The sequence below is a fragment of the Microtus ochrogaster genome, chromosome 21 (assembly GCF_000317375.1).
Source record: "Microtus ochrogaster isolate Prairie Vole_2 chromosome 21, MicOch1.0, whole genome shotgun sequence".
Taxonomy (NCBI): domain Eukaryota; kingdom Metazoa; phylum Chordata; class Mammalia; order Rodentia; family Cricetidae; genus Microtus; species Microtus ochrogaster.
This window is the reverse complement of record NC_022022.1, coordinates 31,680,771-31,696,708: the sequence shown is the minus strand read 5'-3', so window position 1 is coordinate 31,696,708 and position 15,938 is coordinate 31,680,771. Positions and strand designations below refer to the sequence as shown.

At 39.6% G+C, this 15,938-nt stretch overlaps 1 protein-coding gene across 1 annotated transcript in view; it reads right to left on the bottom strand.

Annotated features, from left to right (window-relative positions):
* Positions 1-15,938, bottom strand: part of Emcn (endomucin) — an 85,082-nt gene that overhangs the window by 52,730 nt on the left and 16,414 nt on the right. The window contains exon 2 of the mRNA XM_005357330.1: positions 6,230-6,355. Coding sequence (XP_005357387.1) covers positions 6,230-6,355 — 126 coding nt within the window. The remainder of the gene's footprint in view (positions 1-6,229; positions 6,356-15,938) is intronic.

Genomic DNA, 15,938 nt, shown 5'->3' with positions numbered 1-15,938 from the left:
ACACACACACACACACCCAAATACACACACACACATACACACACCCAAATACACACACATACACACCCAAACACACACACATATACACACACCCAAACACACACACATACACACATCCAAACGCACACACACAGCCAAACACACACACACACACACACACACACACACACACATACCACACACACACATTCAGTATGAGTGATCCAAACATCCAAACAGCAAGTTTTTATTGCAGATTATTACCTGGATATTATCAAAAATGCAAAAAAAATCATTTTTAATTTAAAACTAAATTTTGCTGTTTCAAAAATCATTTATTTTTCCTGCGGGGGGGGGGAATCCTTGTCAAGTAGGATCACAAAATGTAACATTTATTTTAGAGTTATATTTCATTTCCTTAACTTAGTCATTCATGGTAATGGAATTTGAATAAAAACCAGACATTGAGACACTTAAAAACTTCTGAAATTAATCTTTTCTCTGTATTTTTGCTATATAAACTTTAGAGACCCAAATAGTTCTAACTCCTAGTATGTCATGCATATACCAAGCAAGATTGTAATGCATTTCCCAGTAAACTTGGGGCCTTATTCCTGCATACTACAGAACAATGGACAGTATGTTGAGAAAGAAGCCAATGTTACCGGTGAGTAACTGTCAAAATCAGGAGCTGTGTGCACTGCACATGACACACACCACTGTCCTTTGCTGATCTGTATGCCCTTGTGTTTCCTTATTTAAAAGAATATTTATTAAATGCCAGGAATTGCTCTTGAAATTATTTGGAGCAAAAAGATGCTGAGGATGGGTATTGCCCACAAAGTCATGGAGGAAACCCTCTTCGTATAAATCTAATACCGTACAGGGCATCTGTGTGTATATGTGAGTGTGCATGCTTGTGTGCATGTGTGCATGTGTGTACAAATATGCATATGTTTTTGTGGTAAGAAGAGTAACACTTGGGGATTGTTGCTAATTTATCAATAACCACTTTCAGATATGTGCAGCATGCTACATATGGTACGGTGAATTTCTCTTTATGTGCTGAATATATTAAAATTCTGAAGAGAAAAATGTACCATTATTATGAGGAACTGCTGGTAACCATTAGCAACTGTGATTTGTGTTAATTTAAAGTTCATAAACAATTCAACAATTTCAAACAACTGTTCAGAGAAACAGATTGAAGTTGACATAAACATAAGTGGATTCTGCATATATATATACATACATGATATTATATCACAAATTACTATATTTTTCGTATTTACATTTTCCACAGAGTGTTCATTTTCAACTCAAACCTAGAGGTAGGAAGATAATTGAGAAAGGAAAGGTGAGGCCCACAATCCTATCATAGTTCCATCTCATCATACAAGGATGTTTATGAGACTAGTTTTTTAAAAAAAATTCTCTTCTTTGCAGTTTTATGTATTCATTTCCTTAAACACCACTATAGCAGAGCCTCATATGAGATAGCTGGCGGGAAATACCTCTGGCTGTAGTTAAAATTTAATGTCTGTTTTTGTACGTGAGATTTTAACATTAATTCTGAAAGCTTGTTGTTCTATCAGTTAATTTATCTCATTTAACACCACTTCGCTATCAACTACTCTCTCTCTCTTTTTTTTTTATTTAAAAGGAAGTGCAGAGTTGGAGAATTCTGTTTGAGTTTTAACAAGCAAAGCTTGCCTGAAGATCAGAGTGCAGAGCTAAGACACTAGAGGCCAGGCAGTGGTGGCCCCCATTTTTAACCCCAGGATTCAGGAGGCAGAGGCAGACAGATCTCTGTGAGTTCAAAGTCATCTTGGGCTACATGAAATTAATCTAGTCTCAAAAAGAAACAAAGCTCACATAAAGGTGATCCCAGTGCTTGGGATCCCATGCCTTTAATCCCAGCACTAGTGAGGTGGAGACAAGAATGATAGGAGTTTGCAGAGGGAGGAATATAAGGTGGGCGGAGACAGGAGCTCAGTGCGGTCTGAGGCAGCAGTCTCAGCCTTGGTAGAGACACAAAAGTGCCTGGCTGCTATGCTTCTCTGCTCCTTCAGCTTTCAAACCCTGATAGCTGACTCCAAGTTTTTATTGTTAGGAACGATTAGAACTCGTGCTACAGGAGAGGTAGCTCGGAGGGTAAGAGCACCTGTTGCCATGCCTGCTGACCTGAGTTCAATCCCTGAAAACCACGCAGGGGGCAGGAAAGTTTGTGTGTGCCATGATGAATGCGTATCGTGTAGTAGTTGTTTTAAGATAAAAATATAAGAAGGTACATCTGCATGTTTGGACCTCTCTTTCCACTATCTTTCTAAATAGAAAGATATGGAAGCTGTCTTTGGTAGATAGCTAACATTGTCCAGTGGCGACCTGAGAGGAGAAAAATCACATTCAAATAAGCTTATTTGCATCCTTTAATATTAAACATCTCTTAATTGAGTATTTTGGAAGTTGTTTTGTATACAGCTAAGAACCTATACGGGGTTTTTGTTTAACTTTTTTTTAACCAGTTATATCATGTTGGTAATACTCTACCAGAACTCCAAAGTAAAGGCATTGACTATCAAATGTTTCTAAATTAAGCCGAATAACAATCAGCGCTATAAACAAAATTCCAAATCTGTTTTTGTGTGCTTCAAGTTCATTTTCTAATGACGACACGCTTTGCCTGCTGGATGTTACTCTTACAGTTTGACCTTTGAACAAAATGCACAGGTCACTTGATGGGCATGACGGAAGAGGTTAAGTCTTGCCTGTAATTGGGCAAATCTCTGGAAGCAAGACCTGCTCCAGGCCAAGCTGTCAATCAGTTCTGCCACTACAACTATGTTGCTAGGAGGAGAATTCTCTTCTTGGTTGTGTACCTTACCCACTCCCCCAGCACTTTTCCTGTGATAGAATCAATGCTATCAGCAGGAGAAAGGCACTTAGAAGGTCTATGGGACCAACTCTGCTTTGAAATGTAACAAAGCAAATCTGAATAGGAACCCTAAAATAAAAAGAAACAGGTTTCTATATTTTTTGTTTAGTTTATAAAAGCTTTTACTGTGGCTAAAATCAATGTGTTAGCCTTAAGAAAGGAAGAATGAGGAGTGGCTGTGTGTGTGTGTGTGTGTGTGTGTGTGTGTGTGTGTGTGTGTAACAAGTAGTTTGGTTTAACAACGTCATGGATGTTTGTGGGGGTGGGCCAGCTTATAAACCTGCCTGACATTGAAGTTGTTCATACTCTGACTCTCTACGTAGGACATAAGGAATCGAGGCACATTTTTTCCCTGGTGTTCATTACTGTGTGTAACTGTATTGCCTTTAGGAGGATGGGCTCAACCAGTGCGCATACTCCAACTTGCCTTAATGCAGGATGGTGTTAAACAGACTAGGCCGAAGCTGTTTCATGTCTCCCTTCTCTAGTGCTCTTCTTCCATAGATTGGTACCTCAACCCACCCTCCTCCAGCTGCCTGCTCACTTCCCCCAGCTCTGCTTCATCTCTACCAGACTGTTTCTCACAGCACAGTGAGCTGCCTTTCCCAGTCCATAGGTGTTGTCGCTTGGTCTCATCAGAGACCCCAGAAGGGACTTGCTTCCCACTGATCCCTGTCTCAGTACTGTATTCATGGCTACACTTATTTTTACAGCTTAGAAGTACTCAATGCTGGGGGATTCTAAAGTCATAATCATTTGGAAAGGAGGTTTGATAATGGCATTGTAACTTTTTGATAAACTGTCTCAAAACTTGACACACATTTTTAGTGCAGATTCCATAATACTTTAGTTACCAAATAAACAGAGAGATTGAAGTGAGAAGAAAGAAGGGTATGAAAAAGAAAAGTTAAAAAATGTGACAAACATCTGTAAAACTAATCTAGGGAGGTAGATATAGGGAAAATAATGAAAATATTCCTTGTTTTATTAGTCTGAATATTTTTGTAATACAAATTAATAAAAGGCGAAATTTATATCTTTTATCACAATTTTACTTTTGAAAGTGGGAATTTAAAATTCACTAGGAGAACTTTTGAGAACACACACCAGAGTGTAATATTTATTAAATGGGTATTATAAATTATCATCAGTGTATATGAAGTGAAACTTGAAGAAATATGTGTGTACATTTGTGTGTGCTACATTACGTTCAAGTGTGACACACCCTTGCTTCAGAGAAGCAACTATATTTATGCTCAACTATAAGACACACCCACTACAAAAAATAAGGAAAAGATCAACTTTCTCCGCCTCAGTATGAACAGGCTTGAAATAACATCCTAATTCAGCAAAAACAAGGCGCATTCCTGGCGTCACAAATTACATTACAATCCTGCCCAAACTCCTTCACTGAACTCCTGTCTCTACGGTTCATGTAACTAAGCATGCTTCCAGGGTTTGTGCTATTATTGGGATAGTACTTTTGGCCGTAGAATCTTAGACGGGGGCTGGATGTGAGACAGCACCCGTAGTCCCTGTCTTGGCTCTTGTGCAAACATCACTGATTGCAAACATAATATGCTCTTGTCAACTTAGAGTCAAACTCACACTGAAGGGTTGAAGCTTGGAGAAGAGAGCAGATAGCCAAACTTTGTAAAAATCCTATTTGAAACCTGGGAACACAGAGGTGAGACAGTCCTTCAAAATGAAACACAACATTCAGGAGATGGCTGGATGCTTTCTAGGCTGTGACTTCTCCATTTGGAGCTTGGCTTCGGTGGAGCTAACATTCCCCAGTATACCGGGACTAAAATCCCCCGTGCCCCTGGTGTGTATGCTTTCTCCTGATTCAGTCAAGGAGTTCTGAGAGGACTGTTTGGTTCTCACTGTGGAATCGAACACAGTGGAGACAGATTCTGCTCATGAATACCTTTGGTCTGCTAAATTACCATCAAGTTCAAGTCCAGATGGTTGATGTATTTGTGTGCGAGCCTGGCCTTAGAGTGAAAATTAAGGAAGGTACAGAGCTGAGAAATACAGCGGTAGAATTACAGACATCCATTCATTCTAAACATTCAAATTTCTAGCAATTAGCTAGCAAGTTTATTTTTTATCCTTTTGGATGCCGAACCTGAATGAGATAACCCTATTTATATATTTTCCCCTTATGTTACAAGGTAAACAATGTGGCAAACATTACCTTGAAGTGTTTGTGTTTTTAGTCGAGTGATTATAATGGCTTTTCTTTTTCTCCCGTTTTATTTCTTTCTGAGACAGGGTCTCTCTGATTAGCTCTGGCTACCCTGGAATTCGACATGCAGAATAGGTTGTCCTCACACCCACTGGGATCTACCTGCCTCTGCCTCCCAAGTGATGGGATTAAAGGCATGTGCCACCAGTCGCAGGGACATTTCAAATTTTCAAAGATGGTTACTGTGGTTTGAGTAGGATGGCCTCCATGGATTCAGATGTTTGAATGCTTGGCCTATAGAGAGTGGCACTCTGAGGAGGTGTGGCCTTGTTGGAGTAGGTGTGGCCTTGTTGGAGTAGGTGTGGCCTTGTTGGAGGAAATGCATCACTATGATGGCAGGCTCTAAGGTCTCATACATGCTGAAGCTACACCTAGTGTGATAGACAGTTCACTTCCTGTTGCCTGTGGACCAAGCTGTAGAGCTCTCAGCTCCTTCTCCAGCTCCATGTCTGCCTGCAGGCTGCCATACTTCTTGCCATGATGATAATTGATTGAACCTCTGAAACAGTAAGTCAGCCTCAATGACACATTTTGCTTTATAAGAGTTGTTGTGGACATGGTGTCTCTTCACAGCATGGAAACCTTAACTAAGATGGTTAAGCACCCTCCTTCAATACTTAGCCAAAATTTTTGACATAGTTGCTGCTCCATCCAGTAACGATTGTGATAAATGTGTTACAGAAATCTCCAAACTAAATCTATTATTAGCACCTATGACCAACAAAGTCTGTCAGTTTGTACGGCTTCCAATTGTTGGCTGTGCCATGTTTAAGTGGAGAACTGAGATATTTGCAAGGCTATTTTTATGACTTAGGTATGATAATTGTTTTCTTCTCTAAAAATAAACTTTGTTTATGTAACAATCACAATAGAACCTTTCCCAAACAAGAAATGATCTAAAAGAATATCATTAAGGAAACCCGGCAAGGCCTCCAAACAATACAGGAATTTGTAAATAGTGAAGTATTACTTAGCTTTATAACAATATTTCTCCAGAGTACATATATAGCATCTACTAATTTTGCTTTTAAAAGGGAAACTACATCCTCATAGGAAGGTCCTACCTGTAGGAGCTGTTCCATTCTTTGTGCTGTTAACAGGGTTTGTTACTGACACGTTGCCTGGGGTTGCGACAGATAATTTTGTTGTAGAAGTTTCTGGCGGTGATGAAGCCGATTTATTTTGAACATCTGAAAGAGACACGTTTAAGTAATTTCGTTAATATTTACTTTTTTCAATCAACAGACTAATATAGTTAACTATAGTAAATTAGCATAATTGAGTATGAATGTATCTCTATCTATAATCTATCTCTATCATTTATGTATCTGTCACACATATATGTGATATTTATTGTGATATGATATACATGATAGCATATATTCTCTTCACCCAGTTAGTAGAGAATAGATTCATGATCGATTTCCAGTTGTAAGCAACTGACCATAGCTCAGTATTTGTCCCCCAGGGCCACCCGCTTCTCACAATAGTGTGTATTCTAGACGATGGCCAGAGTTGTCTGTATGTCTAGAACTACTTAATAGCTAAGATGACAAATGAAGAACGCATGTTACATTTGAAATTTGATACTATTTTTACTGTAACTAATTCCACCAGCGAATATAACTAAATGTGCATTCTCTGGCAATGGATAGTTTGCTATATATTTTCATAGCACACTGAAGTCAATCATTACTAAAATGTCAATATTTGTTTATACATCCTTTTTTATTTTTTCTTTTTCTCTCTTACAAAATATTTTCTATTTTATATTGTCCATATGTAAAGCATAAATTAATATTTTATATATAATCTATTATTTGTCATTTATATGAAATATATTTATATACCATATAATTTATATGTGCTTGTTATATATACATACATCTTGTATATATTATATACATAAAGCTTATATTTGTTAGTGCTTATGCTTTATGTTTTTTAAATATTTACTTTGTCATATTTTTTGAGAGAGAGTGAGACCTTAACCAAGAAAAACAATAAACTTTAAAGAAATTAAACAACTGTAATAGTTTACATCTGGGGCTATCATAAATCCATATTTTCAAATTGCTTATTTTTCTAAGTTGTACTTATGCTTGAGAATTTTAGTCCACATTAGATACTTTTTTGTAATGCTAATCCTTTAACACAGATGAGGGAACCAGTCTGTAACAGGCAGAACTGGGGACATCAACACGGCTTCATCATGTTTCCAAAGTGAAACACGAGATTTGATAGTACAAGAGAGTCTGTTCTCTGAATCCCCTTCCTTGTGCGCATATGTATCTTCCACCAGAAGTGGGAATGTTCTTCGCCTAGAACAACTACAAACGCACAGGCTCTCCACAGAAGTGAGACTGTGGGCACATGGCATAAATGCAGTAAAAAATGTCATCGGGGTGTAGAAAAATCAGTCATGGGGGGAAGACATTACTCTCTGTCGTGCCTCGGTTTGTACAGTGTGTAGAGTAGATGGTGCACAGCGGACGGACCTAGAGCAATGAGGACTTCGGTTCATATTCTGAACTAGAAATGTCCTAGCAGTAAATGTGTATCAGCACGGAATCTCAAATTTACTTTGTATGTAAAATTTCCTTCGAGTCAGAGACAAAGAAATATTGGCATGTCAGACAGCTGCAGAGTCTCTGATGTCCGGAGGCAGATGCATTGGCTGTTCATTTCACAGCCCTGATGCTCGGAAGGGTTAACTCTTAGCACCGACTCTGTTTATGAACACAGTAAATGAAACTGCTTGACACAACAGGGACGTGTTTAGCACGTACAGAAAAGAGCTGCGTTTTCACAGGCTCTATGGAAATCAAGTCAAAAGCTTTTTCCTCTCTGGAAGTAAATGTCACACCTTTTGTCTGGCCTTCCAGCCCCAGGATTCAGAAGGGAGCTGGAACACATCTACGTGGAACTACCGGTCTCGAAGGGACCAGACCTGACCAGATGGGTCTCGACCAGATACCCCCCCCCACACACACACACATCTTGGAGCTATGTATCTTCCTTTTAGTCTTTCTAAATATAGTTTTAAGTGTATAAATTACTCAAAGACAAGTAAACATACCCGTTTAGACTACTAAATTTACTAGTAAATAGCTTGGACGAGCTCTGTATGCAGACTTTCTAAACGGGAACAATCTTGCTTTCCAAACATCATTGCTATCTCCAGAGGTGTTTCTTGTTCCCTTTCTCACTCAACACACATAGAATGACGATTTACATGAAAATCATGTTCTGATAGACTAAAAGGTTCTGTTATATTTCTCCTGGCACCAACCTCAAATACCTTTGAGTCTGGTAGGGATCATAATAGCAACATAGGTTGTCACTGTGGGCTATGGAGCTGTGTTCTGCAAATGCTGGTGCTGATTAAAAATAAGTAAGGATTTGTTTGTTTATTGAGAAAGGGTTACCTAGCAGTGTTAATTCTTTTAAGAAGTTCTTCTTAGAATATTTGTCCAAAAAAAAAAAAAAACCTGAATTGTAAAAATCATCTTAAGTGACTGCCTTGGTCAAATTCAGGATGGAGTCTTTTTTTGCATCCTAAGGTAGCATTACTTTTGAATTTTCTTGCTTAGAAAACTAATTTTTTAAAGGCTGTTTCCAAAGATCACAGGGACAACTGGTTAAAAGACAATCCAGCTTGTTAGCATTTCTGCAATCTTTATTGTATGATGTTAAGGCTTGTCTAGACATTTATTTCCTCTGAATTGAAACATTCCCTCCAAAATTAGGGCAGGAGTGGTGGTGGTCTGAGCTCAGAGGTAAACAAAATGTCACATATCTGGGGAAGTGAGATTCTCAAGGTGTGAACTGCTGAAAGAGGCCACTGAGCAGCCTAGCTGGAGAGAGGGAGAGAGGGAGAGAGAGAGAGAGAGAGAGAGAGAGAGAGAGAGAGAGAGAGAGAGAATTTCTGTGTGATTATTTTGGTTCTCGGCATCTGGGACGAACAAGCAGGCCTTCCTCCAACAGAAAAAACTTAATGTACAATGCTGCAATCAAATGGTATCTTTACATTGTTCTTAAATTTCATTTCTCATAAGAAATTAATGAGATATTTGCTAGCTAAAGAGTCATTTAACTTGATAAACACCTATGTCACTAAGTGCTAAAATATATGAGTTCTATCTAGAGGAAGCCAGAGTTCCACCACATAAATTGGCGCTGTATGATCATACTGTGCAGATGTGGTTGTATACAGTGTAGTGACATAGCATACCTACAATGATCAATAAATGTTTGCAGGAAAGATTTTGAGAGGAATTGGAACATGAAGCATAACATGGAAATATATATTTCATATGCAAATGAGAGGGGAACTCAAAAGAGACAAGTAAATTTGAGGCCATAGGGGCACCTCGAAGGGGCGGGCCCTTGATTGTGTTTGGCACCCTTAAATCTTTGGGAAATAAAGACAGGAAAAATCCCATTTTAAAATGGAACTTCAAAGCTATTGAAAACTTGAAAAACAGGCTTTTTTTGATTTACATTCTCAATTAAGCTAAAAATATACTCCTGAAGTTATGAGTGCTTAGACTTCTTACTTGAAATGAATGGGGTGGAAAGATAGCTAACAGGGAAATCTTATCCCTTTCTGGAAAATTCTTAGATAAGTGGAGAAATTCTGCACCTGAAAGAGCCATCTCCTCGGGTCTCCAGCCATCTGTGCAGTGGGGAGGAAGTGCCAAGCCTGGCAGGCTGCAGGCATGGACAGGTGTCTCAGCCACCTGGCCCCTCTGGGGAGAACAAGGCTCAGCGCTGCATTGGCGAGTTTGTTAAACACAAAACATTATCTGCAAACGGACCTGAGGCTCTGAGGCGTTCGGCTGACTAGTGGAGGGGCTTGGCGGGTCAGAGGCATTGTAGGGCCAATTCTCTCCACCCACCCAGTATTCCACTCAATTCTAGGGGACGATGCCAGAGACGTTCCGTTTGCAAATGGGATTTGTTGAAGTTCATGTTTAATAATGAGATAGTTTAGACTTGGAGATGTATTACAAAACTTTTTCTATTTTGTGCCGAGTTTGATTGATGAGTATCCACCCCTTAGGCACACACCTTGGCAATGGTGGTTATGTTTAATATTCATAAGTCTGAGTGGGAGGGACAAGGAACGACCCTCATGTACTTTTGGACTTTCAGACAGGACCACACTAGGACTTTTTTCCTCCTGGAAAAGAACTGATTCTGAGGAGCTCGGTTGGCATCTGCCTGGTCACAAGATGCTAGGGCTCAGCATCTTATTAGCTCTGTCAAATGTTACAGGCAGGGCCCTTAGGTCATCTCAGGATCAGTCCTGGTGTCTCTCCTAAGAGCCTTGTGCCAGCCCGGGAACCCAGAGGCTGTGGCTAGCCAAGTGCTATGGCTGGTTTTATCAGTCAGAGGCTGTGGCTAGCCAAGTGCTATACCTGGTTTTATCAATCCACACCTTCAGCATATAACTCTCATTGAGTTCCTGTGTCCATCAACCTTCTCCCCAAATTCTCCAGGAAATTCCACCCAAGACTTTTGACTCACAGACCACTGGAGGAGTCAGGAGCATTGACTTTCACACACGAAATGGCAAGGGCACACTTTTTTAGTTTGGGCGCAGTATTTGTCGGAGCTGGGGGTATCTTGTGAATCACCTGCTCCAATTTCCATTTTCTCCAAGTCCTAGTTGAATTAAAATGCCCCTTTTTAGCAGCCAAAAGCCTACTTCTGGTGAAAAAAGGGTAAAATTGAAAAATAAGTTTTTCTCATTTTCTGAAAAAAATTAAAGATAATCTTTTCTTGTCCTGATTGCACAAAGACAAATTACAGCTGGATGTATTTACAGGGTGCAAAAAATGGTGTTACAACTCCTAAGCACAATGGAATAGTTAAATAAGGTTAATGAAAATAATAACCACCTCAAATACGTAATGTTCTGTGGATTAATCTATAAAATTTACTCATAGTAATGTTAAAGTGTATAATACATATTTTCTAATATTAATCTCTCAAAAATGTCAAAGATATTCTTCTAGTCCAATTGAGAGCCTGTCCTCTTCCGTTCCAGCCACATTATCTCCATCCCTAAGCCTCTGTGTCCACTGTGCTCCCTTGGCTTCTTTCAGTAGGATTGTGTCCATGTAGGTGAGGTGACACAGCACGGGTCTTAGCAGTCTAGATGACGCTATTCAGCAAAAGGATCTCCAGTCCCAGACATAAGATGATGTGATCTCTCCCATTCTACAACTTAAACGATGTTCCCATGTGTTTGTAACACATATTGCTTTGTTTCTCTGTTGATGGACACTTAGCCCAATTCCCTAACCTGGATAGATTGTGAAGAGTTTTGGAATAGATATTTGCTTTAGATGGGTGTCTCTTTGATTAATTTCCTTGTTTCTACACCAGTAGTGGCATCAGTGCATCATGAGAGTTCCATTTCATTGTAAAAAAAATTTAATGATCTATTTCATTTTATTTTATATGTATGTGTGTGTTGCCTATGTGTGTGTATGTGCACCACATGCATGCCTGGAACCCACTGAAGCCAGAGGAGGGCATTAGATCTCCTGAAACTAGAGTTACAGGTGGTTGTAAGCTTCAAGTGGGTGCTGGGAATCAAACCTGGTCCTTTGCAAGAGCAGCTGGTGCTCTCATTCACCGAGCCGTCTCCCCAACTTTACTGCTTCAGTTCTTTTTATTGTTGCTGGGCATCAAGGAACTTCTACATTTTCTATGCTTGCTACTTTGCACTCTTCCCACACTACACAAGCATTCTCTTACCCGTTTTAAATCACGGTTTAAAATTATCCCCCTATAGTTGTTTGAATTCTTCAAATATTTTGGAGACGAACCCTTGTCCAGTTTGTGCAGTATGTGCAATGCTTTCTTCAGACACAACGGATCTTCTTTTCATTCTTTTGGTTCCCACATTGTCCAAATGCTTTTATTTGGGGATCTCATTTATTTTTTTTCCTCGGGCTTGCATGGAGTCATACCTACCTGTACTGTGCCCCCACAGTTTTCTCTGCATGTTTCCCTAACATTGTTACACAGTTTCAGGTCTTACATATAAGATTTAATCTATTTTATGTTGATTTTTGCATATGGTGAGAGACAAGGGTCCAATTTAATTCTTTGACAAATGGCTATCTAGCTTCCTCAATACCATGTATTGAGGAAACAGCTCCTTTCAAATGTGTTTACATGGTGCTGTTGCTGAAAGCCATAGCATCTGTGTTCATTCTGGGTTTATATTCTGTTTCATTCATTGATGTGTCGACTTCCACTACAGCACTGCACAGCATTAGATATTATTGCTTCTCTGAAGAACCAGATGTGCTATAGAACCAGATGTCAAGAGTTTATTCATGTCTCATATGGTTCCAAAGCTCATCCTAAGACCCCACAGAGGAGAAAGGTCACTGCTACAGCAATATTGATAAACAATGCATGAACAAAATGCGAACTTTGATAGGAAAATGGAGTAACAACAAAAAAGTGAAATTCTAGAGATGGATAACATGGTGATTAAAGTGAAAGAAGCCAAAAGGTCAGCAGCATAACAAACGGATGACAAGAGCAGAGAGCTTGAAGACATTTTATATTTATATCATCAGATTTGAGGAACACACACACACACACATACACACACACACACACACACACACAAATAATTGTTCAGGGATTATAAACCTTCAAGAGATATATCTGTATGCAATATTAATTTAAGAAGGAGGAGAAAAAGAGAGAAAAGGCTAGAAAAAATTATGGAAATAATAGCTGAAAATTCCCTCATCTGTGGGAAGATACCAACCTCCACTTACAGGAAGCACAAGGGTCTTCACATTGATTTTGCCCCAAGGGGATTTCACAAAGACATCTATAACCGGACTACAAGACCTCAAGAAAAAAGTGAGAACAAGAGAGAAGAAATTGCTAGACAACAAAGTGGACTCTAAGAGAGACATACATGGATCTAATCTACATGGGAAGTAGAAAAAGACAAGATCTCCTGAGTCAATTGGGAGTGTGGGGATCATGGAGAGGGTGAAAGGAGAGGGGAGCAGAGCAGAGAAAAATACATAGTTCAGTGAAAGCAATAAAAAATAGAAAGAACAAATCGTTAAGCAATTAGTAGCGTTTAATTTCTCTTAACTCGTTCAGTGGGTTTTACCATGACGTCCCTAGAAGTCTTGGGTATTTTTATATGGAAACGGGGTGCTTCTCTTCCCATTTTGAGAGAGATGTTGCCATAGATCTTCAGATAGTGCATCTTCAGCAGTGATGTTGGTCTGACTACTCTGGGCCTTAAATAGCATCCCAGAACTGAGTCAGAAATATTACCTTTTTCTGAGTCATTCCCTTCCAATAGAGAATCACTTTAAATGGTTGTGACATAATTTATAGTTAAAACAGCAGATATCCCTGGGCCGGAGAGTTACAGCCCTTTGGTTGCAGCACAGACCAGTCCTGAGTTCCAGCACAGAGGTCTTCCTTTTCTTTCTCGGTGTGTGTTCTGCTCACAGCTAGAAAACTGGTCTGACCACATGCTCAGCAGGAGAACATCAGGTACTTAGCCAGGAACAGAGATGACTTTGTGTTTTTTCTGCTCTATGATTTTAGAGATTAGCTTTGCAAGAGTATATTATGGTTAAGGAATAAACGTTCTGAAAAATTCCCTAAAGATGCCATTGAAGAAGCCACTTGTGGGTTAATTGCATCTCACGTTTTAAAAAATAACTCTGCATGGTGTGGGGCAGATGCAGCCCTCATTACCACAGATTTTTTTTTTAACTTAATAGTAGGCAATTGACATGTTTCCAGGATAAGGTCTCAGCACCAGGCTGGCAAGCACACATCCTGATAGTCTGCTGAGAATATGGGGCTGGAGGCCTACGTTCACTGGCAAGGAAAATAAGACATGAACTGCATGCTTTCCTTCCTAATTGACTCAAACAGACCTCAGGACTCATCTAGGGGGACTCATTCTATGATATTGCCTTCCAATTTTCACTAGAAAAACAAAGCCCCCTGAAGGTCTCTCTAAATACCAAGGCAAAGACTTGGGTGGAATGGTGTTTATTAAGAACCCCGTGGTCAGATTCCTTATAGTAGAAGATCTTACACATTTAAAATGATGCCCAGTGATGTGGGAGTGATTTCTTATTAATAAAGAAACTGCCTAGGCCCCTTGATAGGCCAACCCTTAAGTGGGTGGAGTAAACAGAACAGAATGCTGGGAGAAAGAAGCTGATTCGATGAGTCGCCATGATTCTCCCACTCCAGGCAGACGCAGGTTAAGATCATTCCTGGTAAGCCAGCTCGTGGGCTACAGCACATTATTAGAAATGGGCTATTCCAGGTGTGAGAGTTAGCCTAGGAGAGGCTAGATAGAAATAGGCCAAGCAGCGTTTAAAAGAATACAGTTTCCTTGTAATTATTTTGGGTAAAGCTAGCCGGGTGGCGGGACACAGCCCGCCGCTCATATTACAACAGCCATGAGGGCGGCCGGGTGCCTGGGACGCAGCCCCACCACCCTTATTTCAACAGCCCAGAACCAGAGGTAGAAGAAAGAACTAAAGAACTGAATTCACTGAAAACTGGAAGCTACTTTTTATTCTTGAAAATGCAGGAGGAAAAAAATATCCTTCCAGGGTTGAGATGGAACGTTACTGCAAGTCAGTAGCAGAGACATCTAAAGTGTGCCCTTCACTCTGCCTCTCTCTGGTGGCAACCTGCTTGCCTTCACTAGCAATTGGAAATATGCACCAGGCCTTTAGTTAAGTCTTTTTTTTTAAATCTGCTATGCATGGAGGAAAGGGAAAGCACATTTTGGTTCCTGCTAAAGCAAAGCTAAAGGACTTGCCCTAAAGAACAAAGAGACACACACTACTTGATGGGTGCAGAAAGTTGGCAATAAAGGCAAGTGTGAGAACACGTCCCATCGCATGTCACACTTCCAGACATTTCCCAAGGGCTCAGTGTACATTTTCAGACTCATGGTCGTGTATCAAAGAATGAAGAAGCATAGGTGCCATTGATGGTATCTAAAATCCTTTTCTTATTCAACTAAATATCATCTACCAAAAGCAGAAGCATAAGCCTCCTGTGTCATAGCTTTGTGTTTGGGAGGCAGAGGGTAATTGTAACTTGCCTCTGTAGCTGTCCTGCACGCTGGTGGCTTTAAGAGGGTAATCCAAAGAAACGGACTCTGGAGCTCTGGGACTGGCTACCCAATCTGGGCAGCACCAGCACTGAGGGATGTGTTTTATGTGGTTTTCTATGTCTGAAGCCAGAAGTACATTACAGGGAACATTTATGAGTTGATTTTGTTAATTTTGAAGACAAATTCACTTTATAGCTATTAGATTTACTTTCCTGATATAGAGACAGAGACATACATAAGAGAAAATCAAAATATGTATAATATCATATTATCAATATATCATGAATTCAGCCCTCTGGAATAAGTTTGACATAATTAAATATTTCAAAAGTTTAGAGTTATGAAAAATGTGAGAATTATTAATTTTTCAGACAATCTTAGTGGCATTTGCAGGTATCTGTGTGTGTCTTTGGCTACCAGTGAGGTGTCTGTCATTAGGTCCTTAGTGTTTATTAAATGATAGACATAATTAAGCTTTGTTGGGATTGGATTGAATATGTGTAATGCCGCAATAATTATTCTAACCTTTAAGGTGGAATTTGCATCTCATAAAAACGGAAGAATAAAGAACTGCAGTGAATTTACAATGAACACGTGACCTACTCCGGCTTTATGCT